Raw genomic sequence first — 27,966 nt, forward strand, 5'->3', positions numbered from 1 at the left:
TCCACAATACACCAGAAGCAGAAAGAGGACAACTCCTCAGTTTGACTAGTAAACATAGAAGGAGGACCAAACATTGGATCGTCTCCTAAACACTGAATTTTCACCAAAGGTCACCATTCAATTTTCACTATTTTAAGTTTCCACCAAAAGAAAATACGTTCGTAAAGTCATCCAGAAAGGGACAGGTCCTCTAAATTCCCGAATTCCTATATTAATTTTCATTTTCTCCTTAAACACTTGTTCTTAACCTGGAGTGAATCTGGGAGGATTGATAGAGACACTTTTTCTATAGCTAACTAATAAGTTCACATTCTCTCACCCCTCTAGCTACTCAGTTAAGTCCTAAAAGACATGAAGGTAGAAAGAGGAGGAAAGTGTGGTCCAAATTACTCTGCTCTTGGCCTCATAACAAGACCCAGATTTGTGCTGTAAAGAAGAAAAGCTGATGCCACATACAGAAATAATGCCAGATTAGCTGAGAATTCAGAAGTTTTCCAAGGAAGCAAACTCAAACTCAAATAGGGATACTATTCTTCAAGTAATAGGGATACTTCAAGAAAAGTCTATTGTCTGTATTATCATACAGATTCCACTAGAGCTAGATTACTGGAAAACTCCAAGCGTAGACAATGAAATCTATTTCAAAATGTCCTGTGGTAAAGGCCAGGTTTGTAGGAGAGATGCATATAGAACAATAAGATGGTTTGGTTTGGAAATTAACCTGAAAGATTATCTAATTCCAACCCTACTTCCAAGGACAGGGATATCTACTTCATCAGGTTGCTCAAAGCCCATCCAGACTGACCCTGACTCCCAGGGATGGGGAAACCACAGTTTCTCAGGACAATTTGTGCCAGTGTCTCACCACCTGAAGAAGAATTGTTCTCCTGTAAACCTTTTAGGCACTCCAAGAAGCTCTAAAGTCTTCCCAGAGAGCTTTGTCCTCTCTGCAAGCTGTCAATTAGTCTATGCTAATGCTCTCTTTCCAGCAGCTGCATATCTTGTCTGCTTAAATCCTGCAGGCCAGGCTCCTCACTCTTGTTTTTCTGCACTCTGGAGCATCCTCAAGGAGTGTGAAGACAAAATATGAAAAATTAAATTATTCAAGAACTAGGATTTAAGCATTTAAATGCAAATTTTACTCTCTGAGATCAGATCAACTGTCCTGCTGGACTGGCAGAGACTTGAGCAAATGTTTTTGCCTAATCCTGGGCTTTATGCACTCTTTACTCAGTGCCCGACACTCCTCCTTGAAGGCATGAACTACTTTTATGCAAGTTCATCTGATGTTTGTGTGTATTTCTGTCATGTCTTCTGCACAGCACTAGCTGAATCTGCGTGGCAAGTGGGCTAATAATAAGTAGGAATCTACAGTAAATGCTCTGCATTTTTATTCCCTTGCTACTGATCCTTTAGCATTGACTTCTAGGCCACTGGAAAACAAAGTATGTATTAATGCCTTTCTGTGCTAAAATAGAAAGAAATGTGCCACACAGTTCACATGCTGTCAGTTTTATTTGAAAATAAGTAATTTGAATTTATTGTAATTAAATAAAAATAATTATTTTTTAAAAAGAGCAAAGCCTTTGACTGCTGTTTGTCATGATCTGCACAGATTATAGAAGACTTCATCCAATTACACAATCTTCATTGAAGAGTGGCCCTTTACAGAAGCCAGTGAGAAATGTTATGCAGTTTCATTATACTAATCAGAGAAATATAGCCTTGTGATATGCAAGCAGAGGACATCACTGGTTTTTTTACATAGGAGGACAAGGAGAAGACCAGACAGCTTCCTGTGATTTGTATATGACCTTTATAGTATGATCTTATTATGGTGTCTGAGTCCTCACAGAATTAAATATATTCTTACAAAACACATCTCAGATTAGTTTTGGCCTCAGGATTTATAGAGTTCAATCCCCAGTTCCTAGCTGTACAGAGGTCCCTGTAGGTGCAGCCCAGAACATACAACTGCACTGGGATTGCTTGGCAGCAGCACAAGACTCTGGAAAAGTTTAACCAAGCTCTGCCTTGAGGGCAGCCCTGACTGCTTTTAGCTGGGGTGTTGATAGGGGAGATGTAACATTTCAGGATAAGGAAGTAACTTTTTAGTAGATATTTTCAACTTTTCCAGTGTTACCAAAAAGGATGGGTCAGTTGCTCATGTTAGAAGAAACAACTCAATGAGGTTTGACAGAATAGCTACCTTTTTGTGAGGTGTGACAGAATAGCTACGTTTTTATGAGCTTTTTGTTTTGTTTTGTTTTAGCAGGTGAAACGTTATGGCTCATTTTGAAAGCAGAAATTTTAAATGTATCTAATAATAGTTGTTTTCAACAAGAAGCAGTAACTACTAGAAATCTGCTGAGATCTGTGTGGAAAATTTTCAGTTCAGAGATGTTCCTTTTTACTAGATGTTACTTTTACTAGATGTTTCCTTCACTGTCTGAGTGGTGACTGCAAAATGAGTATCTGGCCAGGGTTTGCCTAAGTGCAGTGAAAGGGTCAATGGTCTCTGCAAATAGGTGTGGATATTCTCAGTTCAGTCAAAGAGAAAAGGAGAGATTTCTACCAGGCTGAGCCTGGGAAAGAGTTTGAAAGGAATGTAAATAATTCATTATCTCTCTTGTCGTTCTTGTTTATAGATACATTCTGCCAACGTGCGCCATTCATTGCGCACCAATCGTGTGAGATGTTTTTACTTTAAGACCAATGAAATTGGTCTGCACTATGTGCTCTATAAAAAGAGCGGTGTATTTGAAATAAATCAGTTCTCTTCTCGCCTTCTGACTTGGAGTCTTCATTATTCTTGTCCTGCCTCAACGGTGACAAATAGGCACCTGTACAGTCAGGCACTAAATATGCAAGCACAGGTTTAAATTTGGTTATGGTTTCTATAGGAAGAAATGATGCTTTACAACACCAGTAAGCCTCCACACTACACCTCTTGCCAAAAAAGGATGACCAAACTTCAGAAGGCGAGGAAATCCTTCTGGGTGTATCACCATGGCCTCCTGGTGAAAATCACACAAAAAGGTGGTGGGCAAAGAAGATCTCTTCCCTGGGAAGCTCATTGGCCTTCATATTTATTTAAAAGGAGAAAAACATCAACTTGGTGACTTTTTTTCAGACTGTTTTCAAAATCAAATCATTGTAATATACTCAAAATTATATTTATTTTTCTATCTTTGAGAAAAAAAGCAACATGGCTGATTTACTGCCATGTAAGAACCCATATCCTGTTGGGGCCATAGCTTGGCTTCTGTTGCCACTGAATAGAACAGGTACCCAAATTTAATACTGAGTGCCACTGAATAGAACAGGACTGAGCCTGCAGCCTGCAGGAGAGATCATTGTGGAAAATATCTCCTGGATATTTTGTAGGGCTTGTTATGATATTATCATAAGCCTCTGCCTGCATTAAGTTGCAAACAAGACCACGTACAGAAGTCAATAATAGGGATTTTTTTATAACAGTAAATGTGAGGTAGAAACACAGAAAGAAAGAGGAGAAAATAAAGGGCTCAGAAGGAGAGTGAAAGTGATTAGGTAGAAAGACATCACCACAGCTGGTGATCACCACATCCCACTGGTCCTCTGTCAAGGCTGGTATAATTTGGGGAAGGTTTCCTCATTCTCAGTTTACCAAGCTATTCTTTGTGAGTAGGGACAATGTTTACTATTTTTTTTAATGCTTTCAGTATAAAGCTATAGCTACCCTTATGCAACCAATGTACCCAGTCACCAATAAAACAGAAGGAAAGTTGGCAATTCCCTCTTCTCAACCCACTGACTGCAATGACATTCACTGACTGTAATGACATTTAGGAAAACAACACCTGGGTTTAATACATCAGTTATTCATATTAAGAAACATATATTAATTCTGCTTTAGTTTTTTTTTTTTGTTTGTCTGTTTGTTTTTTGTTTTTGTTTTTGTTTTTAATTGTAGAACCTCATATTACCAAAACATTTCACCTTTTTTCTATAAGGAAAAAAAAAAAAAGTAAAAAAAACCCAGAACAACAGCATCCTTCTCCCACCTCCTTTTTTGGAAGCCAACAGACAGAGTGAGCCAAGGAAATTGGTACATGTCTGAAAGATATTTTAAGGCTAGAGGAACAGTCAGCTACTAATGAAACTGGCATTGACATAGCCACTGATACAATAATTTACAGAAAAATCACAGGTTCTCTAATCCTTCGAAAATTTTCTTTGAAAGGAAAGCAAAGGACGTTTAGTGAAAGCTTCTACTCTTTTCAAGGGTGGATACCTCAGGGCAGGGTTCAAACAATTTTTTCACAAGTTTTTTTGTTGGCTCATTTGTTTTTTTGGGGGGTGGTGTTTACTCAATATATAATTTTATAATGATGTAACTTACATCTCTGTAAATTATATTCCATGTGTCATAATCAGTGCTCCTAAAATATTCTCAAAGGCACTAAATATATTTCATACATTTCTTGCTAACTCTATGTTACAAAATAATTGATACACAGCCCACAAAACATCTAAAAATACTCTCTCAGCTTAAAAGATGCCTGCAATTTCTTCTGCTGTGCATAGCTGCAGACCACAGAAACCAATATGAAAATCTAGTTACGGCAATATTCAGGAAGTTGCAAAGACAGAGAAAACAACCTTTCACAAGCTGAGTATTTGCTTTGTTTTACACCAAATGGTCAACACATTCACACAGCTCAGCAACAGAATAAATTTCCAATACATTGTTTCCTAATGAAAAATACTTTTCCACAGTTCTTGCCACTATTGGACTTTTTACAGTTAATACTGTATAAATCTAAATAAAATAGGAGATACAATTATTTATAAATTGCTGTTGTATATGATAGTTTATTTCAAGCTATTTACAATCATTCCAGGAATATTAATACTATTTCTAAAATGAACAGACATCTATAATTTATTTTCTGAGTCATCACATGGTTGGTTTTGTTTCTTTTTCTTTTTCCTTCCTTACCGTAGTAAGAATTGGTGGTATTTCCTTAATAATCCTCAAATATCAATGAGGAGGCCCACAAAAATGGGTTCATTAAGGCTTAAACCATATCAAGATTAATTCTTTTCAGCAGTGAACTCTTTCTGTGATCTCAGATTTATTACTGCTGCAGAGACTTTCAGCCAAAAAAAAAGGGCAGAAAAAACTAGATGAGAAGCCTCTAAATTTACTTCAGATGTTCACCTACATTTTGATAGGTAGGAAAGGGGCAGGGGGAACACTTCAGAGGTTCATAGGGAACAGGACCCCATGGAGGTAAGGTGGGGAGCATGACAGCAGAATGGTGACAGCTTGTCCCTGCAGGAGCAGGAGCAGCGGAAGGAGAGAAGTGTGCCCAAAAAACTGAAATGCACAAGGATACAACTTCTCCAGTGCCTACAGAACCCAAAAACCATCCACTCAAAAACCTATCACATGGTTGTTGGTCTGCTGTAGACAAGGGTGATGCTCCTGGGGTGGAGAGACTGGGGGTCCTGGAAATGTGGGAAGGGAGGAAGGACCACTACACACTACACTGTGCAGATCTGTTCACAGAGAGCCGGTGGAAGAAAAATTTCAGGAATGACCTGGACCTTCAACATCATCAAATGCAATAATGGCTAGATAGAAAATTCAGTGCTTTGGGAAACATTTATCATATGCATAGATATCATTAATGTAGACATCATTAATGTGCCTCTGGGGATGCCAACACAGCAGGGAATTACGGTAGAGAAATTGGCACTTCCCTGCTGATCACGTCTTCATCTTATGTGTCAGGGATTCTATTTTGATTATGTTTACTCCCAAAGAGGCATTTGCTCCCCATTACCTGTAGGGCACTCAAAGTCCACATTTGAAGCCAATGGCATACTGCCTGTGACAGAAGCAGCCTGACCTGTGGGTGAAAATCACAAGCCCACTGAGATTTGCAGTGCTGGCCTTTGACAGAACTTCACTAAACCCCACATGGGGACCGCTACAGCCAGTACACAACACAGCCTATGTTAAACCCTCCCAAACTACCACTGATACAACTAGGCTTATGTCTGCATGGACAAGCCTTTGTTCCCTGGAAAAAACACCAAAAATCTATTTGCAACTTGGGGAGGGAGGAACAAAAAAAAAAGGAAAAAACCTCTAGAAAAATACTTTTTTCTTCCAGTGATAGCTTTCTTAACCCTGTGAACAGATTGCTGAGATTAACTGCTCTCTTCTTAGAGGGACTTAAAAGTTCCTCTGTCTCACAAAGCCACACTCTTTTGTCTTATTGTAAGAGATGACTCACTTTGGGGGTTGTGTCCAAGAATGATACCCACATAAACAGACAGGAAGTCAACAGTGTAATTTAGAAGGCGAGCTGTTTGCAGCATGCTGTCATTAAATAGCTATTGAAGGTGACCAAGGAGTCTAAAATAATGTGGAGAAACACTTTGTGTTTAACATTCTGGCCTTTATTTTACTTGAAAATAAGTGTTTTTTAAAAAATCCATGATCTTTCAAAAAGTAGAGCTGCTGTGTAATTGAGAGTGAAAACTATAAATTAACAGGAAGGGGAAACCCCCCCCCCCAATCCAACTTCAAATAAATGGATAGATGTATTAAAATACAAGTCCTCCGGGCTTCACCCGGGTGCCCAGCCTGTCCGGGGGAAAACCCTCAGAGGACTGGTCCGTGGGGAGGATGTGGCGGGACCCGGATAGCTCCACCGTAAGGACGAGAGGGCTCCGAAGTGGCTTTATTCCTAGAGGCTTTATTTCACACGAGCTCTCCAGAAGGGAGCGAACTCCGGAAGCCCCGAGGAAAGGCGGGGCTGGGTATTAAGGGCAAAGAAGTGGGAGTGGTTAGGGTACAAGACAGCCAATGGCAACGGGTAAAGGGGGGAGACAGAGTGGGGTGACATACAGAGAACTAATCAGGGTACAGAGGAGGAGTGGTATTCTAACAGGAGCCAATGGGGGTAACAGAATAACTGAACTTTCTGGAACTGGGGAGTATGCTAAACATTGATGGACAGCTCTTCTGGGGTGGAGAGCAGCAGCTGATTTCTAAACTGTTGCTGCCTCCCAAGGGAGAGCAGGAACCCCTCCCACAACTCCCCCTTTCTGATTTATTAAAAAAACATTCCCCAAGTTCCTCGTTAACATTTTCTTAAAGATAGTTAAGGCTACAGAAATTAAGAAAATAATAATCAAAATCCAAATTAAACCTTTAACGATTGGCACGGCCCACCCAGGAACACCCCACTGGGAGAAGGTCTTGTTCACCGCATCCACAGCCCTGGTTTCAGTCTTTAAGTCTTTGACTAACGCCTGGATCTGCTGGATGTTGGCTTGGATGGATGTGCTCTTCGATGTCAGATTGAAGCAGCACATCCCTTCAAAGTCCTCGCAGCTATGGCCGTGGGCGAGCAGCAGAAAATCGATGTCTGCTCTGTTCTTTAAGGTGGTGTACCTGGTGGTCTCTTCTTCTGCCAAGAGGTCTGATAATGCGGCAGACGTAGCGTTGGCCTGCTTACTCATCCAACACCCCAGGTGAGAAATCTCACCGAGGGCTTTTGCTGCCGCGTACCATAGTAGAAAAATAGAAGCGGCAACCCTCTTTCCCTCACTCCAATCATAAATTTCGGAATCGCAATTTAGGTCAAATTCCCCATAAGATCTTTTTTGGCATGCCGATTGACTTCCCCTTTTCCAATCAAGAATTTGTGTCTTGTTGGGGGTTAGGGTAGTAAGCCTGCCAAGGCTACAGGGACCCCCTTTGATCTTAGAGGGGATCCCAGCCCACACCCTCTCCCCACAGATCAAAAACACACCCCGAGGGAGCTCCTTAGGGTATGGGTAGGACTTGGACAGTACCTGGCTCGTATAGTTGCACCACTCATTAATATATTTTTTATCAGTTGGTGTGACCTCTTTGATGTTATGCTCTATTTTTCCTTGAGGGGCCTTAGTGTAAAACCTAATGCATAAGTGAGCCCTTGTGGACCCCAGTAGGTCCAATTCCTGGGGTTCCTGTGGTGCCTGCAGTAGTGTCCTTATCCAACTCCCCCAGGAGTCCACCGAGTTGGGTTTCATAGCTGTGAGTGGAAAATCGTTTTCCGACAGGGGGACTCCCACCAGGCATGTAGACAACGGGTTGTCTACACCTCCCATGGCCATGCAGAGTTGTTCTTGCCCGATGGACTTTGCCAGCGTGACCCAGACGTTCTCTTTGGGCTGTGGTACGATCCAGCTTCCTGCCAGGTGAAGCCACACGATGGTGAAGAGTGCTGCTGCAGGAAGCCGGTCACTGCAGGGTGTTCTGGCTGCTGTGACTGCCATTCTGGGTGGCCCAAAGTCTAATAAATAGATACATAAAGGAAATGAGGATAGTGACCCCTTTGAATCCCCATCCTCCCCCGTGTAAATCAAGATAGTAACAAAACAGGAAAACAAAATCAGGTCAGGTATGAGGGAAGAAGGGGTGAGGAAAGTGGTAGGATGGAAAAGGGTGAGGGATGGTAGGGGATGGGGTCAGAGGGTAAACAGTCCAAGCCGGCAGGAAGTGTCTGTTAGTTATTAGGGTCCTGACGGCGGTGCTGACTGGTCTGGTCTTCTTCCTCTTCCTTCGACTCCACGCGACGGTGGTTTCTGATGGAGCTGGCGTCTCGGGGGAGTGTTCCAGGGGTTGGCTTTCTGTAGGGATGTCCTCCCGGTACGGTTTGATGAATTTCCCGGGGATCCACCTTGGGCCCTGTTCTGTTGAAACACATCCATACCCTCTCCCCCACGTTATTAGAGGGTATGGACCTTTGATAACTTTGGACTCAGGGTCTTTCACAAGCACAGGAGGCCTCTCCTTCAACTGCGCCCTGGTGTTATTATGGAAATGGCGCAGGATCGGGGGGTTTGGCTCGCGGTCCGAACAGTTCATGAAATTAAGAACGTACAGGGCCTTGCACAACCTCTCTACAAGGCTCGTGGTGATGGCCGAATCGTTTTGTTGTTCTAATAATTTCTTAATCTCCTGGTGTTTTCGTTCCACGATTGACTGCCCTGTAGGGTTGTGTGGAATTCCGGTAACACGGTCAATGCCCCATAGTTGCACAAATTCCATGAACTGTTTGGACACAAACCCTGGTCCGTTATCAGTTTTGATAGTTTTTGGGACACCCAGAGTGGAGAAAGCCATATACAGATGTTTTATTATGTCTTTGGTTTTTTCCCCCGTATGTGTGGAAGCGAACACTGCCCCCGAGAACGTGTCCACCGACACGTGGATATATTTGAGCCGCCCGAAAGAAGGAAAGTGAGTGATATCTGTCTGCCAGATGTCCAATGCCCCCAGTCCCCGGGGGTTAACCCCCGTCGCTACTGATGGTAATGCGTGGGACTGGCAGTTGGGGCAGGTGGCTAAGATGGCTCGCGCCTGCTCCTTAGAGATCTTAAATTGGCGGCATAGCGCTGGAGCATTCTGATGGTAAAAGGCGTGGCTCATCTTAGCCTGCATATGAACATCTGGCAGGGCGGGTGCCAAAGCTGCTGGGTTCGCGGTGTTAGCTAACATAGCCAGAGTGTCCGCTCTCCGGTTGCCCTCGGTGATATCTCCCGGCAGGTCTGTGTGTGACCTAACATGCAAAATATGATAAGGTTGCTCTCGGTGGGAGATCAGCCAAATTAGTTCTGAGAGCAAGCTATAGAGCATTTTGTTTTGAATTTCTTTGAGCAGGGCATGTTCAGCCCGCTCTGCTATCCCGGCTACATATGCCGAATCAGTTACCAGATTGAAAGGTTGTTGGAATTTTTTGAAGGCTCTCACAACCGCTGCAAGTTCAGCGATTTGGGGGGAACCCTGAACTATTTGGACATCAGATTCCCACTTCTGACTGTCCGGGTCTTTCCAAGTGATCATTGATTTGTGGGATCTTCCCGACCCATCAGTGAACACCGTGAGAGTGCTTTTTAGTGGTGTTTTGCTCTTGAAAATTTTTGGAGCCAGATATAAAGTGTCTTTAAATAATTTGTGCTTGGGATAGTGTATAAGAATTTGACCGGGGTAGCTGTCAAGTGATATTTGTAAGTATTCATTTGTTTGTAGAAGAAAGTCCAATTGGTCCAGATTTAGAGGTAGATAAATGCATGTTGGGTCACACCCTGCGAGGGTCCAGAGGTGCTGGCGGGCCTTAATGATTAGTTTTGACATGCGTTCAGGATATGTTGTTACTGTCTTGGCGGGTTGGTGGGGAGGAACAGCCACTCGATGATAAGGAGTGGGTCCCTCTGGCTGTTGTCCTACTGGAATAGCAGGGCATGTAAGTTGGGAGACTTACCCAGGATGGCACACTGGATTGGGAGGGACCGCGCGACCCGATGCGCCTGGCAGGACTTGATAGCAGCTGCAACTCTCTCCAAGGCCTCACGGGCATCCGGTGTGAGATGTCGTGGGGATGCCAGGTCGCCGTCGCCTTTCAGCAGGTGGAAGAGTGGCGACAGCTCCTCTGTGGTGAGTCCCAGGAGAGGTTGGATCCAGGTGATGGTACCGCAAAGCTGCTGCAAATCCCGCAGGGTCCGTGGGTCGCCCTTGATGATAAAGAGACTGGGGCGCGACGGTCCTTCCCGTAATCAGGAAGCCCAGGTATTTCCAGGGGGACGACAGCTGGATCTTGTCCTCCGCGATCTGAAAGCCTGCATTCTTGATAGCTTTAATTGTCCTGTCCAAGGCTGCTTGTAGATATGTTGAGCTGGCAGCACAAATCAAAATATCATCCATATAGTGAAGGATGATGGCCTCTGGAAAGAGGCGACGAATTGGGGAAAGGACCTGTGCCACAAAGGTTTGGCAGAGCACCCGGGAATTCTTCATTCCCTGGGGCAGAGTGGTCCATTGGTACCGTTTATACGGCTCACCTCAGTTGATAGAGGGAACCGAAAACGCGAACCTGGGGAACATCTCCGGGGTATAACGGGATGTTGAAAAAACAATCCTTGATATCAAGGATTGCGAGCTGCCAATCCCGGGGCAGCATAGAGGGAGAGGGAAGGCCTGGTTGCAAGGGTCCCATATCCTCAATAACATCGTTAACCCTGCGTAGGTCCTGGAGCAGGCGCCACCTGTCTTTGCCGGGTTTTTTAATAACAAAGACAGGCGTATTCCAGGGGCTGGTGGAAGGTATTAAATGCCCCAGGTGCACCTGCTCCTCTACTAGTTCATTGAGCGCATTAAGTTTTCCGATTGGCAAGGGCCACTGGTCCACCCACACCGGTGTATCAGTTTTCCAATTAAGCGGTGGGGAGGTGCGCTCCGCAGTGGCCCAGACTAAAAATCCCACGCAGGGCTAGGGATGTCGAGACGGGCACCCCATTGGGACAATACGTCCCTGCCTAATAATTTGATGTTAGATGCAACCACAAAAGGCCGAATTGTGGCAACCTGGCCCTCCGGCCCCTCTACACACACGAGGTGCTTACTGCGTCAGGAATTGACGGCTCCTCCCACGCTGGAGATTGTGCCACAAGGGGACACTAACTCCCAGTCGCGCGGCCACTCTGCCTGAGGGACGATGGTAACGTCTGCACCGGTGTCTGCCATCAGGTCCAACGAGATGTTTTTCCCCTGAAAAATAAAAGTAGTTTTAATAATTGGTCTTTGTCTATTAACGTTCTGTACAAGAAAAGCAGAAGGGTCTTGTTTAAGTGGAGAGTCCGATGAGGCGTCACGGTCGTCTTCTTCTCCGTGGCAGTGAAGAATGTAGCACAGGGCTAAAGGAGATCCTTTTGGCAGAGAGAACGGAGGGTGATGGCAAACCACAGAGACGTTGAGCTCTGCCCCCGGCTCGAAGTAGACGACCTCCGGGATGACAGTGAGGTCGTCCGGCGTGCTGATGGAGTCTCCTGACAGCAAGATGATGGTGGGGTAGTCACAGTAGGGCGGTGGCAGGAATCCCGCCGGGACGCGAACCAAGTCCTCATCTGGAAACATGACGTGAAGGCTGGTCTGGAGGACTTGGCAACGGGCGCAGTTCAGTTGCCTGGTTCTTCTGAGGAGCCGGAGCCCGTCCTCCTGGCTGCGGACATCCGGAGAAGCGTACCACTGGGGCCGTGGTTCTCTGGGAGAGATGGCAGCCCTGGGCGCTGGGATGGGCCATTTGGTGTCATGGCGTGGCCCATCACCGCGCTCTGCCTTCCGTTTCCCGGCCGATGGAAGTGGGGATTCCTGTATGTTGGTCTCGGGGAGGGGTTGTAAGGGTGGTAAGACCTATCTGGCGGCCAGTGTGGGCAGTTCGCTTGGATGTGGCCCAACTGGCCGCAGCCGAAACAGCGAGTGTTCATCAGGTCTACCATCGCCTCCCCCACCCCTTTGCTCACTGCAAATGCCACTCTTTGCTCCATCGAAGTCGCCTTGGTGCACGCCTCTACCATCTTAGTGATGGTAGGCTCCGGATCCTGGGGAAGAGCCCTCAGGATCTTCTTGGTCTCCGGGTTGGCATTGGTCAGGGCCATCTTTCGCAGAAGTTCTTCTCGGGCCTCGACGTTCTCAATTTGCCTGTCGATGGCCTCCTTTAACCTGTCCACAAACTTGATAAAAGTTTCATCAGGGCCTTGAAGAATTGATGAAAAGTTTTGGAGGGGGGTGGTACCATCGGGGATTTTCAGCAGTGCCTCCTTCCCAGCGTCCCTTATGTCACTTAACAAATTCTCGGGAAGGAGGATTTGGTCCTCAGGTCTGCTAAATTCCCCCTCCCCTGCCAAAGCTTCAAGTCCTTCCGCGCCGTCTCCTAACACCTCCCTGAGATCATACTTCGTTAGGAGAGGCTTAATCAATTTTTTCCAATGTATCTCCCACAGAAGGAATTCTGTGGGGAACAGCAGGGCCTTCGCTATATAGCGAAGGTCATGTTGTACAAGGCAATGTCCCGATAAGGTAAGGTCTAAAACATTTTTAAAGAAGGGAGAATTTCTCCCATAATCCTTGGCCCTCTCCTCAACTCCTTCACTTCCACGTATGGTAACTGTTCCCACCTCGGCTCTTTTCCCCTCTTATGCACAACTGGTGCCGCAAATGGACCTAGATCCCTTGCGAGATCTAGGTCCCCATCCTTGATGGCCTCGGCCCGGATCCGGGCCCAGCCCTCCCCCGGCTTGATTGTTTGCCGGGGGTTATCACTGTCCTCATCCTCTTCCGAGGATGAGGCAGGACGGGCTAGGGCGCGGAGCCTCTCTCTTGCCGGTGGGTCCCGGTGCCGGGAGACCCTGCAAACCAAGATGGCCTGCTTCCGGCAAGGCCTACTTCCGGTTCCGGTAGCATGGGAACCGGGAGCGGCAGGAGAGGGGGCATGGCCTGACCCACCCACCGGGGTGTGGCCTTCCGGCAGGCCTGTCCCACCCACCAGGGGCCCACCTAGGGGCGTGGTCAAGGAGGCAGGATGGGAGGGTCCCGACATCACCAAAATCGACGCGTGATGGGGGGCGGGACCCGACGCGGGGGCGGCAACCGACGGAGGGGGCGGAGATGTTACCATGGTGGGAACCCGAGGGGGTGAGGAGGAGGAGGAGGAAGCGCCCTTTTGTGCTGTGTGGCGACCGGCCACGAGGCCGTCGCCATTTTGAGGTATTAAAACAGCATTGGAACAACCATGACAACTGGGGATACAACTGGGGTCAGGGACTCGTGGAACGAGGGAGTGGGTAGGGCTCGTGCTGGGGTGGCCAGTCTCAACACAAGGAGAGGACAGGGTGGCACGGGAGGCAGCAGGGAGACGGCAGCAACCCTGTGCCTCATTCTGGCAGGATCTGTCTCCCGATCCATCCTTAGGGGAAGTGGGGTTAGGAGCTGGGGGGGCGGAATGAGGGGTAGGAGAACTGGGACCCAAACTTTCCCCTTTCAATTTAACTAAATTAAAAATGGAATCATAAATTGGAAAAAATCTCCCCACTTTAAAATTCCCCGTAACCTGAACATCATAAATGTAACGTCCAACTTTCCCCCAAAACGAAACAGAAAAGACATCGTTCATGGAGATGTCAGGAAAATGTTCGAAAATAAATTTAACGAAAGATTTTAAAACCCCTTTTTTAAATTAAACATTCCCCAACACAAGGGCGGACTTAACTTGGATATAAAACTCCCGTCGTGCAGGGGAAAGGCGGTTGCCCATTTTTCCCGCTGCAAGAGAGATCCCCGGCCAAAGCAAAAGGAGAAAAGAAAAGAAAGAGCCTGCGTCGGCTGCTCGCCTCGAGCAGCGAAACTCACCAACACCGGGACGCAGCGAAAAGAAGAAAGCTGTGGCAGGGCGGTGGAGTGCTGCCGATCTCGTGAAATCCGGCGCTTCCCCCGAAGCTGCAGGGTCGGATATCCACGAGTTGTCAGCAGCGCCAGGAGGCAAAAGCCTTCTAACAATCGAAGTACAGCTGCCCCTGGAAGCGGCGGCGAACGGCGCTTGAAGTCCCGGAGCGCGGGGTCACGGATCCGGACGCTCACAGGAGATGCTCCTCGGTGACCAGGGCAGTGGTCGCCGTGTTCGGGACGCCACTTGTATTAAAATACAAGTCCTCCGGGCTTCACCCGGGTGCCCAGCCTGTCCGGGGGAAAACCCTCAGAGGACTGGTCCGTGGGGAGGATGTGGCGGGACCCGGATAGCTCCACTGTAAGGACAAGAGGGCTACGAAGTGGCTTTATTCCTAGAGGCTTTATTTCACACGAGCTCTCCAGAAGGGAGCGAACTCCGGAAGCCCCGAGGAAAGGCGGGGCTGGGTATTAAGGGCAAAGAAGTGGGAGTGGTTAGGGTACAAGACAGCCAACGGCAACGGGAAAAGGGGGGAGACAGAGAACTAATCAGGGTACAGAGGAGGAGTGGTATTCTAACAGGAGCCAATGGGGGTAACAGAATAACTGAACTTTCTGGAACTGGGGAGTATGCTAAACATTGATGGACAGCTCTTCTGGGGTGGAGAGCAGCAGCTGATTTCTAAACTGTTGCTGCCTCCCAAGGGAGAGCAGGAACCCCTCCCACAGATAGACTCCTGTGTTTTAAGACCTGATTAAATATTTAAGGTTGTATTGAACAGAAGCACAAGGAACATCTCAAAACAAGCTGCTGTAAAATCTTCATGTAAATGGACAGACCTGAGTATTTCTCCAGAGAGGCTTTGATATATATTATTTTGAGAAAACTATTTTGCAAGCCCACTTCATGTGATGATGTGTATTTTGTTTAGAAGACGAGGATTAAGAGAATACTGCTAAATAAACTCACTTGGAAAATGAGTGCAAAACCTAGAGAGTGGAACTTTCACCTGGAGGTACTGGATGCAGTGACCATGGAAGAGTCATGAATGAGCACAGAAGAGGCAAGGGAGGGTAATAAGCAAACCCAACAGAACTTCTCATCACACAATCTTTTATCTTTTTTTTCTTTCCCATGGAAGACCCCTAAAGAATTAAGAGCCAAAGAAAACAGGCTTTTCCCTAAGCATTTGCATTTCTGATGCATGGAGCTCCCTTCCAACTGGTAGCATGAAACAGCACTATCCCATTCTTTTAATTCCTGTTTTGTGGTCAGATGACTCTTCCATTGGCCTAACTGACTGCTAACTCATATCCTGACCTGGTTGCAGGTAAGCAGATAAGGGGAGGGCTTTAAGAAGCAATTACCACTACCATCTGTTTGAAATATCTGCACTTCTTTCTTCTCTGCATGCAGCTGTTCAAATTTTTTTTGTGAGAAACATCCAGAACAGTATATCTGAACAGTTTGGAATAAACAATATTCCTACAGCATCCATTAGAGTCTAGTGTCACTCTTTGACATGTCCTTCAATATAAATATAACCTTGGCATCACCACTGCTGTCTCAGAGGTAAATGTTATCAGGAACAGTTAGAAAATCATAGAACCATAGAATGATTTGTGTTGGAAGGGACCTTAAAGATCTAATTTAAAACCGCCTGCCACAGGCAGGCAGAAGATTGCTGAAGGTAAATGTATCCCTAACAATGTGGCAATCAAACCTGTGAAATCTCAGTGGAAACCATCAAAGGCAAGAGCAAAGGAGCAATGTGAACAAACCAACAGCTGAAATCTGTGAAATTTCTCAAATTCTCCCCTTCCCAAAACTTCTAAAATTTCCATTTTGATATTAGCTGCTTTTGAGCTGTAGATACCTTAAGCTTCCAAATAAATTGTTTACACCACTGAATTGAGATATTTTAATTTAAAAAAAAAAAGTCAAATTGATTCAGTCTAGCAATTTCAAAACTTTCTGTCAAAAATAATAAAGTGAAGCTGAAAAGCAACTATTGACAGAAAATGGTTTTGTTGTAAAAGTACTGAGACACTGTCTAAACTTATCTTAAGGAAAAAAAATCAGAAAATCTTCAGTGACTTCTGTTCAGAACCACAGCAAGTGCAAAACTGCAAATCTTACACTGCTGAACAGTTTCCCATTGATTATAGTTTAGAATATTTAGCTTCTGCAGCTCCTTCTCTCATTACAACACTTTTAACTTGTCCTTCCAGCTTTTAACTGTTTATCCCTCTTTGTAATATTGCACATCAGTGTCCATTTTTATCTTCAACATGTTTCCTATTGGCCCCCTTTGTTTCTTCCTGATTTGACCCAGATTATCAGATCCAGGTTTGGATTACCTCAGGCAGGCTTGAGTAATCCCAAATCCCAAAGGATTTTTAATTTATATATTAATATATGAATATATATACATATATAAAATCAACAAAAAAGATATACATATATGTGTACATATACATGTAAAAAATATGTATTTTATGTATACGTAACAACTGACTATATATAATATATACATTATATATATAGTCATACAATATATACATACATCCTGTTCAGAAGGTGTAATGAATGATACACAGGCAACTGAAAGCTCCAAGATAAGGGACATATATTGATTGACATGTATCAGACAACGTAAGTGGCTTCAGAATACTACGTAAAATTAAAATAGAAACTGGTGGCATGACCCAAAGACTGGAGAAAGACCAGATATACTTTTTCCATGGTATTAGGTTCCTGCCAACACTTCAGAAAATCACAGAATATCCTGAGTTGGAAAGGACCCACAGGGCCATCATCAAGTCCAACTCCTTGGCCTGCACAGCACCATCCCAAGAGTCACACTATGTACCTGAGAGCATTGTCCAAGCACTTCTTGAACCCTGTCATGCTTGGTGCTGTGACCACTTCCCTGGGGAGCCTGTTCCAGTGCCCTTTGGGCGAAGAACCTTTTTCTAATACCCATCTTGAACATCTCATGAGACGACTTCACACCATATACACAAGTTCTGTCACGGGGCACCACAGGAACCAGTATCCTCCTCTTTCCCTCATGAAGAAGTTGTACACTGCACTTGCTCCAAGCAAGCCATGACAGAATAAAATCAGGGGCTTTGTTGTGGGATAAAGTGTCAAGAACTCAATAACCTACTTACACCATCTGGTGAATATTATGTGCTGTCTGGTAGTGACCACTGGGTAAATTAAAGAAACTGAAATATTCATTCTGGAGATTCTTTTCCCTGAAAAAAAAGAACAAAAGAAAACTAAATTAAGTGCCAGTGGTGACATATCTACTAAAGGCTGTATTCAAACAACACGGTTAAGACACAAAAGACAAAAAAAATGTAAATTAAGGTTGCAATATCTGTGCTGATACACAAGTTATCCTTAAAAAAATGAAAATAAAATTAATGAGGGTAGCAAGATATGAGGAAATGATCTGAGAATTACTGATAGAAAATCAGCCCAGATTTTAAAACTTAATTCTAAATGTCCTGGTTAATGTAAATTAAAATGTTATATGCTCTATATTAATAAAAATATTAATTTTACTTCCTACAGCAGTAGTAAGTCACTCTATTAATCCACAGTAGACATTTAAGTTACATCACAGCTTCGATGCATGTGGCACCATGCACTATAATCTGCTTTCCTACCTGCTCTTCAGTGGCACCACAATGGGACAAACACAGTTCACTTTGCTGTAGTTTCACATGTTGATTCAGTGATAAAGCACTTTACAGATTAGCTTAGTCTGCAGGGCTTAAAGGTCAGGATTTATTGTAATGTAAATCACAAAGCTATTTTATATTGACAGAGATACTGTTTTAACATTTCTTGCTGAACCTAGAGATGCGTTTGCTTTTTCTTTGTGACTGCTGTGTAAAACAGGACTTCAGCCCAGAAAAAAAAGGGATGGCAGCCTGTTTTATTTTTCAGCAACAACTTAATTTCTGTTCAAAACAAAAAAAAAAACCCCACAAGCCAAAAAAAACCCCAAAACACCAAACCAAAACATCATCACCAAACCTCTTCTATTAATACAAGAAAATCTTTCATGATGGAAAATCAGTTTGTGTTCAGCAGAACATTCTCGGAGTTATACCTAACTTGGGCTACCTGAAAACAAATTATCTCATCACACAATGCTGAAGCAGCATCCTGTCATGTCTTTCACAATGCATTAAAAAAAAAAACCAAAAAAACAACCTGACATTTATAGCCTAATGTCCTAGGGTGGCTGTATGATGCCTTTATCCCCAATCGTCTGCCCTGTTTATGTTGATGCTGATAATGCCAAGGTCGCGGGTTCGTTCCCCGTACGGGCCAATTGACTCTGCTTTCCTAAAGGAACCCTTTTGTGGGGGGGGAGGGGAATTCTTTCCCCAGACTTGCCCTGAACCAGGACACCTAACTAAGACTCCAATGGTAGTGAGCCAGTGCTCTAATATCTGCTCCACTGAGTCTGCCTTGGGTTACATAGTGCCAGTACTGCAAGGCACTCTCCCCTTCACAAGGGCTGAATCAGCTCTTTTGTACCATGTTTACAGACAATAAAAGTTCTGCATACTTGTGCATTGTAGCCACAGCCTTACCAAATACAGTAACTTGCACTCATCTTAGAGTGGCATCAGGAGTCACAGATGGGCTCCCTGTGTCTTGTGAAGGCACTTGTCAGCAAAGACTTCAGGTACTAAGCACACACATTCCTCCTGTTTACCCAGGCCTACATGTTCCCAGGAATGGGACTGTGATGGTGCAAATCCATGTAAATAGAGCCTTGCAGGATGAGCAGAGCTGGTGGCACTGGAAGGGCGCATGGAAAAGGATTTGCTGCTGGTGAATGATTCCTTTAACAGAGCCTAGCCTTAGGCTAGCAACAAGACAAGTACTTCCTTCATTTGAAAGCCTTGCTGTTTTCCCAGTCTTTATTTCAATGTTTAGTAGTTTGGGGAGAAACCAGGCATTTCCATGAACTCCCTTTTGTGTGGAAAACTGAAGGGAGGAAGACAGGAAAACACATTATAGGTGGGAGAAGCTCGGAGACAAGGCAGTAACATTTTTATAGTCCTCACCATCACAACCCTGGATTGATGTGGTGACTTGATAAGATGTTGAATTATGCAACCATTCCCACAGATGTACTGTTGCATTCATTTTGGGCCCTTGATTGCAGCTAGACTTGCTGACCTCAGACTGAGCTTTTAGATAGGATAAACAAGTTGCTGCGCCAGTGTACATGTCAAGTCTGGAATATGAAAAGTCATTGAGACAATAAACATGATGCTAAGTTTACAAATTCACTTTTTCAAGCAAAATCACACTTCAGTCTATATTAAGAAAGCTTTCTTTTCAGTCAAAAATGTGGAGCTGTATACAAACATACAGTTGCACAACTGCTGTGCCTATTATGTATTTAGATTAAATGACAAGTTAGTAGATCCTGGTAGATTTTCTGGATTCCTTTCACTGAATTCCCACCGTTTACATTTGTTTGTCTTTTCTAAGTTAGGATTTTAAAATGCAAACATTGCAAAATATGCATATTTATCATGCTCTCCTAGATCAAGGTCTGAGTAAGGATGCCAGCTACAATTCAAAAGGTTTGCTTCTAATGAGCAGAAAAAACAGGTTTTCATAAGGAAAAAAAAAGCAATTTCATGTAATTCTACAGTTTATTAAACTTTGCAGTTATTTCAAACTGCAGTTAACATTACAGCAATTTAAAAGAGAGATATTGGAGTCATATTACTGTGTGTCTCAGAATATAAAACAAGCATAGGAATCTGTCATACACCAGGAACAGTTTACAAAAAAAAATACTAAGAATTGGTAGTAATTATATTCTTGTTTGTATTAGTTGGTTTGGGGTTTTTTAATTATATGCTCTGGCCTTAGTAACCAGTGCTGTTGACCTTGCTAGTTTGGGTTTAGGGTGTAGTGCTTATTTACACAGATATTTTGTAAGCTATGTAAACATACAAATAAACAAATAATGAAATTAATCTTTCACATGAGTTTGAGACCACTTTTTTGGCACCAACTCACTTTTAGACAAAAAGAACGCATTTTAATCAATTTCTTTCAGTGACTCCTCCGTTTATTAATTTTAGTATCATTACCCTTCCATGTAAATACTTCTTTCCAAAACTAAAGAGAAAAACAGACTCAGAAACAGCCACCAGATTCTTGGGTTCTCTAAAGCACATGTTTACAGGCTGCAATCAAATTAGATTAGTAGCACATTTAGGTTATTCTGATTTTTAAACCTGCTAAAGAAAAGAAGAAGTAAACTTTTGATGATCGCAAATGAATGAAGTCTGATATAAATACTTACCCACTGCACATTTTTAGGTGCTTATTGAGCAATTAGAAAAAGACAAGAAATTAAATGCTACAAGAGCCTGTACTAAATTACAAGGTCATAACTATTATTGCAATTGGGGCATTATAGGTCATTTATTCTATCTCTTATTGATCACAGATCTTCATAGCAGCTTAAAACCAGTAATTTCTTAGCAGGTTACATATATTGTCCTTTCTTTTTTTCAAGAACAAAATTGGAATTAACATATTTCTTTGCATTGAAGCCTGTGTTCTAATACAGACCAGCCTGACGCACTCAGTGCAGCACCATGAACTCACTGTCAGATGTCTGCAGAAGGTTCCCACGGAAGGCCCCTAAAACTACCATGATAAAAGAACTGGGAGCCTGCATATCCTGTCCAGTACTCAGTTGTGCTGTAACAGGAGATGTAACAGCTCCAAAGGCCTTCCATAAGAAAAAGCAAGGGTACAGGTACCAGTTTAATACAGCTGAGCCTTTAATTACCACAATGCAAGGTTTCAAAAGACAAGTATCTTGTAGATGCAAAGACTCTATAATTTCAGATGTTAACATCTCTTTTGTCTCTGATGCCCCTTTGACAAAAAAAAAAAAAAAGAAACAAATGCTACCCTAACAGAAAATGTAGAGGAGCTGTAAGTTTGCACCTTATGCAACTCAATCCACCACAGAAAGTCAGGTGAGCACTGAGATACCAGACTTTACAATGGCAGCAAGAAGAAGACAATGTCCTTTCTGCTGGTGTGTGCAGCAGAGCCCACAGCACCTGGGACAAAACCTCCCCCATTGTGTTCCATCCTAACACTGCCTCTCCAGCTGCTCCAGTGCAGCTCTCTGGGGCAGGTCTCTGGATAGATCAAGCACAGGAGGATTAGAGAACTTACATTTAATTTCCACTCCATTTGCAAAATATTAGCCATTCCCCACGATTCTAACATGTATCATGTTTCATCTCACTGAAGTAGAGGAAGAGGCCTGGGAATTGCCTGCCTTCCACTCTGTATTTGGAATTATTAGGAGTGCTGGATTCAAAAAGACTAGCCCAGAAAGGCCAACATCAGGCTCAGCTCTGTATGACACATTAATATCAATAGGAGAGAAGTGGGTGCAGATTTATCCTTCAACTTTATCACAACCACACAAAATTTTCTGCTGTTTGTTTTTATCCTCTTTTTAAAATTTCATGAATAATAAATACGTAGTAAAAAAAAAAAAATACCTGGAAGTCTGCCACAGGTAGTGTATCAGGATTCCAAAAGCAACTTTGTAGTTTAGAAAGTGAAAGTCGCTTCCGAGGGATGTGGAAGGTACTTATTTTCCAGTGGTAGCAGAGGAATTTGAAAGTTCTTTGGAATTTGAAAAAATGAGGTTCAGAGGCCAAGGCACTGGTTACTGAGGTGGCCATCTCCTGTTTTTCACTGTGGAAATCAAGCTGCAGGTCCATTACTTACTCAGATGTGACCTGAATATTTCGTCTCCGTGCTCTGCACAATGCATCAAAAAGGCCCATTGAACTGAACCAAATAGGTCTTTTGCTGGAAAGTTTTTAAATTGTGCACAGTACAGTTGTTTATCAGTCTTTGTGTAAGAGAAGAAAATTTTACTTCAGTAAATACTAATTCAAAAATACATTTTCACTCATTTGAGCACATTTAAATAAAAAAATCCTTGTTAAAAAACAAAAGAAATGTTACTGTATCACATTCCAATCAGAGCTCGAAAAAAATTTAAAATAATAAATATGTGAAATAGCAAGGGTAAATAAAGCTTTGCATCCTTTCTGAGAAAAAGAATTGTTACTGATAGCATTACAAGCAGTATTAAAATAACTTCACTCTAGGTATACAAGAATAATTGCTTTTTACTTCACATCTAAGAAACATGCTGCCTTAACTTTTTAGAATTTGGGTGACAAATTCATCTTGACAAAAGGCAACAGAACAAAGAAAAGAAAATTCCTCTCCTCTTCTGCCTCCCACACAGACATGGGCACAGGAGGAGGAAAAAAGGTTTAACACTACCGGTGAAATGACCACTGATCAAGAAATGCTGCCATGTAGAAATTTCCAGACCATTTTATTGCTGGTTTTTAGAAATCTGCTCCTCTCTAATCTACCTAAGCAAGGTAAGGGCTGTGATAGTGTTAGTGAAAAGAGGGGGGAGGATCAGAGACAAGCCAAGCTGCGAGGTCCTTACAGGAGCTAAAAGGGATGCTGAGTCTAGTACGGGGGAAATGCACACATGAGAAGATATAGCAAGGAGCCTTTGTAAGAGCAGGGCACCGAGCTGCAAAGCCCAGAGTAAAGCAGAGTGACTGCTTGAGGCAAGAAAAAATTAGGACACGAGTGCACTGTCTGGCTGCCAGAACAAAAAAAAAGGACATATTTTCCCCTCCATTCAGAAATAAAATCAAATAAAATTACCAGTGTATCTTTGAATAAATACATATTTTCTCAGTAAATTCTGCGCACCACAAGCAACCAAATATTTGTTATCTGCCTATTTTTATATATCTGCAAAGATATATAAAACCACAACAAAACACAGAAACATAAGCCTTCAATACATGCAAAATAGTTCTTATCTGTGCTGCACAGAAGTTGCCTCTTAGTTGGAAAATTTTGGGGAAGTGGGTAGAAAAGGCCCACAGATTTTTTATGGTGTACGTGCACACCAAGAGAGAGAAGAGATTCAGGTATAAAAATCCCACCTGATATTTGATCATGCTGCCTTTACTTAAAACTCCGGAGCCCACTTTTAGTCGTAACAATGGGTCCCCCTAGTGGGTAAAACCATAACTGACGAATTTTGTTCTTCATTTCTCTGCATACAGCAAAGTATCACATTTGATTACCAAGTGGAAGTTGCTGCTTTTAGGAAAGTGGACATGAAAAGACATGGCTAACTTTCGTGCAACTTTTTAAAAACATAATGCATAGCCAGAACGATATATATTCCTACTGAACTGTCTCATTAAACAATCAAGTAATGAGACAGTAATCAAGTAACTGTCTCATTAAACAATCAAGTAACAATCTTGAACATCTATGTTTTAAAATAATAGTAATATCAATAAATCTTTTTGTGAAGATTGCCCTGGGTAGGGCATAGACAATTTCTCAAACAAAAAAAACTGTGTGAGAAAGAAAAATTAATCCTGCTAACATTCTTCCAAGTAATGAAATTCAGTGTTTCACAGAGAAATAAATAGATGCTGCTAGCACTGAAACTGCTTCTGTAAACGTGGCAGCCATTATAAACTAGCATAATTAATTAACCTACACAGTTCCAGACATCAGCACCTATTTTATTAACTGAAAAGGTCTTCATTAAGACAGTGGGATTATGGTTTGCCCTTTTAGGAGTACTGGGGAAGTAGCTAACTTCCAATGGGGACCGAATAACTGAATTGTTGCCTTTTTAAATATCTTTTTAAGGGCTGCCCAGTATGATCTACATTAAGTAGCATTTTTTACTGATTTAATTTAATTGGGTTGTTTGGATGTGATTGTTTGATGACTACATATATAGCTATAAAAAATACCATACAGACATTTTTACTACTTTCCTTTTCAGGTACAGCACACTACTCTTCTTTTAACCTCTATGTGTATCTCTGCTTTTCACTAACCAGGAGAGCACAAATTGGCTGGGTTTTGGGTTTTTTTAACCCCATCACAACTGGGTTAAAATAGATCTTTTTATTTCAGGAGTTTTCAGAACTCCTTTTCCAATGGCAACTGTTCCCTAATATATTTCTTTCTTTTCCTATAGTTTCACTTACAGTTGGGACAGTCACTGTGCTGCAATGTCTCTGACTCCAGCAGAGGAATGGGAAGAGCGCCTGCCAATACCTGGAAAAGAAGGAAGAGGCTACAGAACTTGATGTAAATTGCTGCAAGCTTTTGCTAACACAAATTGTCAAAATCTTTTTCATGCCAATAAAGTAGGCTTTAAATCAGTCAAACTTCCAAGTCACTTAAGAAAAAGATCCAAACGCATAACTAACGAAAAACTACCCAAACTGAAACAAAGAAACCTCAAACCAAACAAAATTAAAAAAAAAAATTTAAAAGAGCCAAAAAAATCAAACAACATAGAACCCTTTCAGAAGTTCATTTCATTAAAGTTTAATTAAAGTATTCATAACTATAGTTTGCAATTTAAAAAAATTATCCAGATAATATAAAATCATTTCCACTAAATATTTTAATTATCTTATTTAAAAGAGTAGTCCCTTCCTGCTAAGCCCATTCTTTATCCCCTTAAGAGGAATATTTTAAAGGAATTATCCCGTTAAATTTATTTCTTCCTTGAAATTCATTTAAGTACTCTTTTATAAGTGGTTTTCAAAATAGTAAAGGCTAAAAGGTAGAAAATACAACTTCCACCACTAATACGCTCATATGTCATTTCAAAAAGACCTACATATGGAAATTTCCCACTTACGTATTCTGAGAGCTATCACTTCTGACTGCTGGTAATTGCCAATGAGTTCCATTTGCTTAGCAACAGTTTTACAGTAGATGTACCATTTGTGCAATCATAAAAGACACTTGCACATTCTCTTGAAGTATATGATGCTTCCACTGATTTTGTGCTAATATGTGTAACATCTTAGTAAGAGTGTCTGAACAGATTTATCAAGATATTTCCCTTGTACCTTAGGGAAGCACCAAAAACACTGCCCTCTTTTTCCCTCTGCAGAATTTTATTTCTTTACTTAAAAACAGGAACATTCTAAGCATCCCTACAGACTTACATCTGTATTAACTAGAGAAAATGAGTTATACAAAAGTTTTCCTAATGCCAGTAGGTATCTTCTACAACGTATTGATTTAATTGAAAGGTCGAAGAAAACGCAGCTCTTGCTTCAATCGGGTTCCTTGTGCACTAAGGCAAGCTGCAGTCACAGCCATTTACGGCTTAATAGCAGGACCCAGTTCAACCAAAACAAATAAAGAATTGCTTATATGAGTGTGTATTGGTTTATCCTATTCCATTTTGAGGGGTTTTTGATCTGTCTTGTTTTGTGCCCAGGAGTGGCTGCCGTGCCCACCCCACCCCCTCCCCCCCGTTTCATCCTGCTGTTTGTGTAGGTTTTTCCTTTTTTTTTTTTTTTTTTTTTTTTTTTTTTTTTTTTTTTTTTTTTTTTTCCCCTTTGACGCTGTGATTGAGCTCGCCGGCTTGGCTTCTTTCGCTGCTCTGCTGTGGAAGCCCAGAGCCAGTGCGTGTCCCGCCAAGGACCCCGGCATCGCCTCGTTTCCCACTGGGGACTGCCCGCCCCGTAGGGCTCAGACCCAGGCTGCAGCCACCGGCAGACAGAAAAGCCGGGGAGCCTCGGTGCTGCTCTCGGCAGCCGGGCTGCTGCTGCCCACCCCCCGACCTGCCTCTGTGCCGGGAGTTTTGCTACACTGCAGCTCTTCACCCCTCTCCCCCGCCGGCTTGCAGCTGAGGAGTTTGTGCTGCCGCTTGCTTGCTACCTCCGGATGACGCCATCCTGCCGTTCCAGCTTGCTTCTCCTGAAACTCCTGCTACAGCTCCTTTTGCTATCCGTAGGGACACCACGGTCGGCTGCCCCTTGCGGTTCGGAAAGGAAGCCCCTTCCCCATCCCTTCTGCCGCCTGTGTCAGCCATTACCATGTGAGAGAGACGATTGAAACTCGCGCTACAGCGCTCCCTGCAGCCGCGGGGGAATCACCGCACCCGCCCGGCCTAGCTGGGGAGCCACCAGCGCCCCTGCCTGGCTGTGACCGGAACTGCGCCAAGGGGGAAATTGCCTGACAGCCGAGGGAAGGCTGTTTTTGGGTCTCTGTGGGGTAAGGTTTCGCAATTTCGATATCTAGCATTTCTTCAATTTTTTTTTCTTTCCTTTCCTGTACCTTGCGGGCACCCTTTTTCTTTTTTGTTAATAAACAGGGGTTTTTACACTTTTGCCCCTGCCGCACTGGCAGAAGAAAAGAGGTTTATTGAATCCGTTTCTCTTTAGAGGAAATGGTCATTTCAGGGTGTTTTCTCCTGAAATTTGTCTCAACAGAGCAGTGCATCCATCAGATATGAGTCCACAAAAAAAAATCTCCAAATATGTGAGGGGTTATGAGCAACTACAAGCAATCTATGGGGCAAATGGATTTGGTGCAATTGTCCTTATCCTCTGTTCTTGTGTAATTTGCGATAAAAACTTCTGCTAACAAAGTTTACTTTGTTATATCCCAGAACTGCACATAGGCTGCAAAACTTTCTTAGGGCAGGGATTTAACAGTTGAAGGATTTCTCCACACTGCTTCGTGGCTTAACCACCACACAATCTCCAACAATGCCAGTCACAAGAGAAACATCTTCCCGAGCTGCAGCCACAGTGCAGGAAGAGAAGTTGTATCCATGAGCTCTACTATGAACTGCAGAGACCAAAGACAAAGGGATCATCATGGACCCTGATGCCCTCCCCTTTGGGCTGCCATTCCTCTCATGCAGACCTGTGGCTTAGCTTTAGAGCTCAGGGCCGGATGTGTCCCTTCCCAGTGGCTCTGTGCTCATCCCTCCTGTCACAAACTGCCTCTTTGGCCTCTGCTCTATTGCCAGACAAGTTGTCATAGTTTCCCTTTTCCTCTTTGCCAAGCTCCAGCAGCACAGTTAAGCACAGCTCTGCTGTACATGGTAAAGTCAAGCACACCAGCAAAATACTCCAGATGTTTCTCAACTCAAGCAGAGCCTCCACATGATGCAGCACATATAACCTTAACATTGTCTGACTGTTGATGACTTAACTATGCCATGGAAACTTTCCCATGAATAAACACAAACCAAATATGACTGATGTCACAAACCTAGTACATAAAAGACAGCTCTAAAATAAGCCAGTAGAGTAGTATGTGGTGTACACTGCATTCCAACATGGTATTTTTATTAATTTGGAAGTTCTCAATTTCCTCAAAGTTACATGCAATTAATTAGGGATTAATTAATGAGATTATTGATATTTAGCACAGTTACAAACAATTGCTACTATAAGCTCTTAAAAAGGGGTTCCAGTGATTTCAGTGCAATCACTGGATGCACTGAATGGAAATGCACTGCATTTAGGAAATGGCATTTCCTAAACTGTCATTTTTAGACTCCCACCAGACATCACTGTCCTCCACAGCAGAGGTGACAGAGGAATATTTGTCCCAGGTACTACAAACCAGACCTTGTTCATTTAACACTAATCCACTTTTGCGAGTCTAGAAATAAGGGACACATTCAACAGCACACCTATTACATATGTAGTGATGACTGCTGAACCTTGACACTGTTCTACAATAGATACTATAAAATGTGCCACCAAAT

The 27,966-nt window shown here is 43.1% G+C and overlaps 1 protein-coding gene across 4 annotated transcripts; it reads right to left on the bottom strand.

Moving 5' to 3' along the window:
* Positions 1-6,735: 6,735 nt before the first annotated feature.
* On the bottom strand, positions 6,736-26,394 carry LOC128781700 (uncharacterized). Of its 4 annotated transcripts, XM_053931507.1 has the most exons (8): positions 26,121-26,291; positions 24,422-24,491; positions 19,367-19,539; positions 17,444-17,530; positions 14,234-14,625; positions 11,452-11,596; positions 10,314-10,724; positions 6,736-8,342 (listed from the first exon to the last, which is right to left on the bottom strand). In XM_053931507.1, the coding sequence occupies exon 8, from the start codon at positions 8,323-8,325 to the stop codon at positions 7,051-7,053; it is 1,275 nt and encodes a 424-aa protein (XP_053787482.1). In that variant the 5' UTR covers positions 8,326-8,342; positions 10,314-10,724; positions 11,452-11,596; positions 14,234-14,625; positions 17,444-17,530; positions 19,367-19,539; positions 24,422-24,491; positions 26,121-26,291; the 3' UTR covers positions 6,736-7,050. The 4 variants fall into 4 exon arrangements, with proteins under 4 accessions (XP_053787482.1, XP_053787483.1, XP_053787480.1 ...); XM_053931508.1 differs by lacking the exon at positions 14,234-14,625 and having other exon boundaries at positions 26,121-26,394; XM_053931505.1 differs by lacking the exon at positions 14,234-14,625 and having other exon boundaries at positions 10,314-11,596.
* Positions 26,395-27,966: the final 1,572 nt, after the last annotated feature.

The sequence above is a fragment of the Vidua chalybeata genome, chromosome Z, assembly GCF_026979565.1.
Source record: "Vidua chalybeata isolate OUT-0048 chromosome Z, bVidCha1 merged haplotype, whole genome shotgun sequence".
NCBI classification, from domain to species: Eukaryota; Metazoa; Chordata; class Aves; order Passeriformes; family Viduidae; genus Vidua; species Vidua chalybeata.

Excerpts from the sequence above, each read along its gene's own strand:
- LOC128781700 (XM_053931505.1), bottom strand. The coding sequence starts at position 8,325 with ATGGCAGTCACAGCAGCCAGAACACCCTGCAGTGACCGGCTTCCTGCA.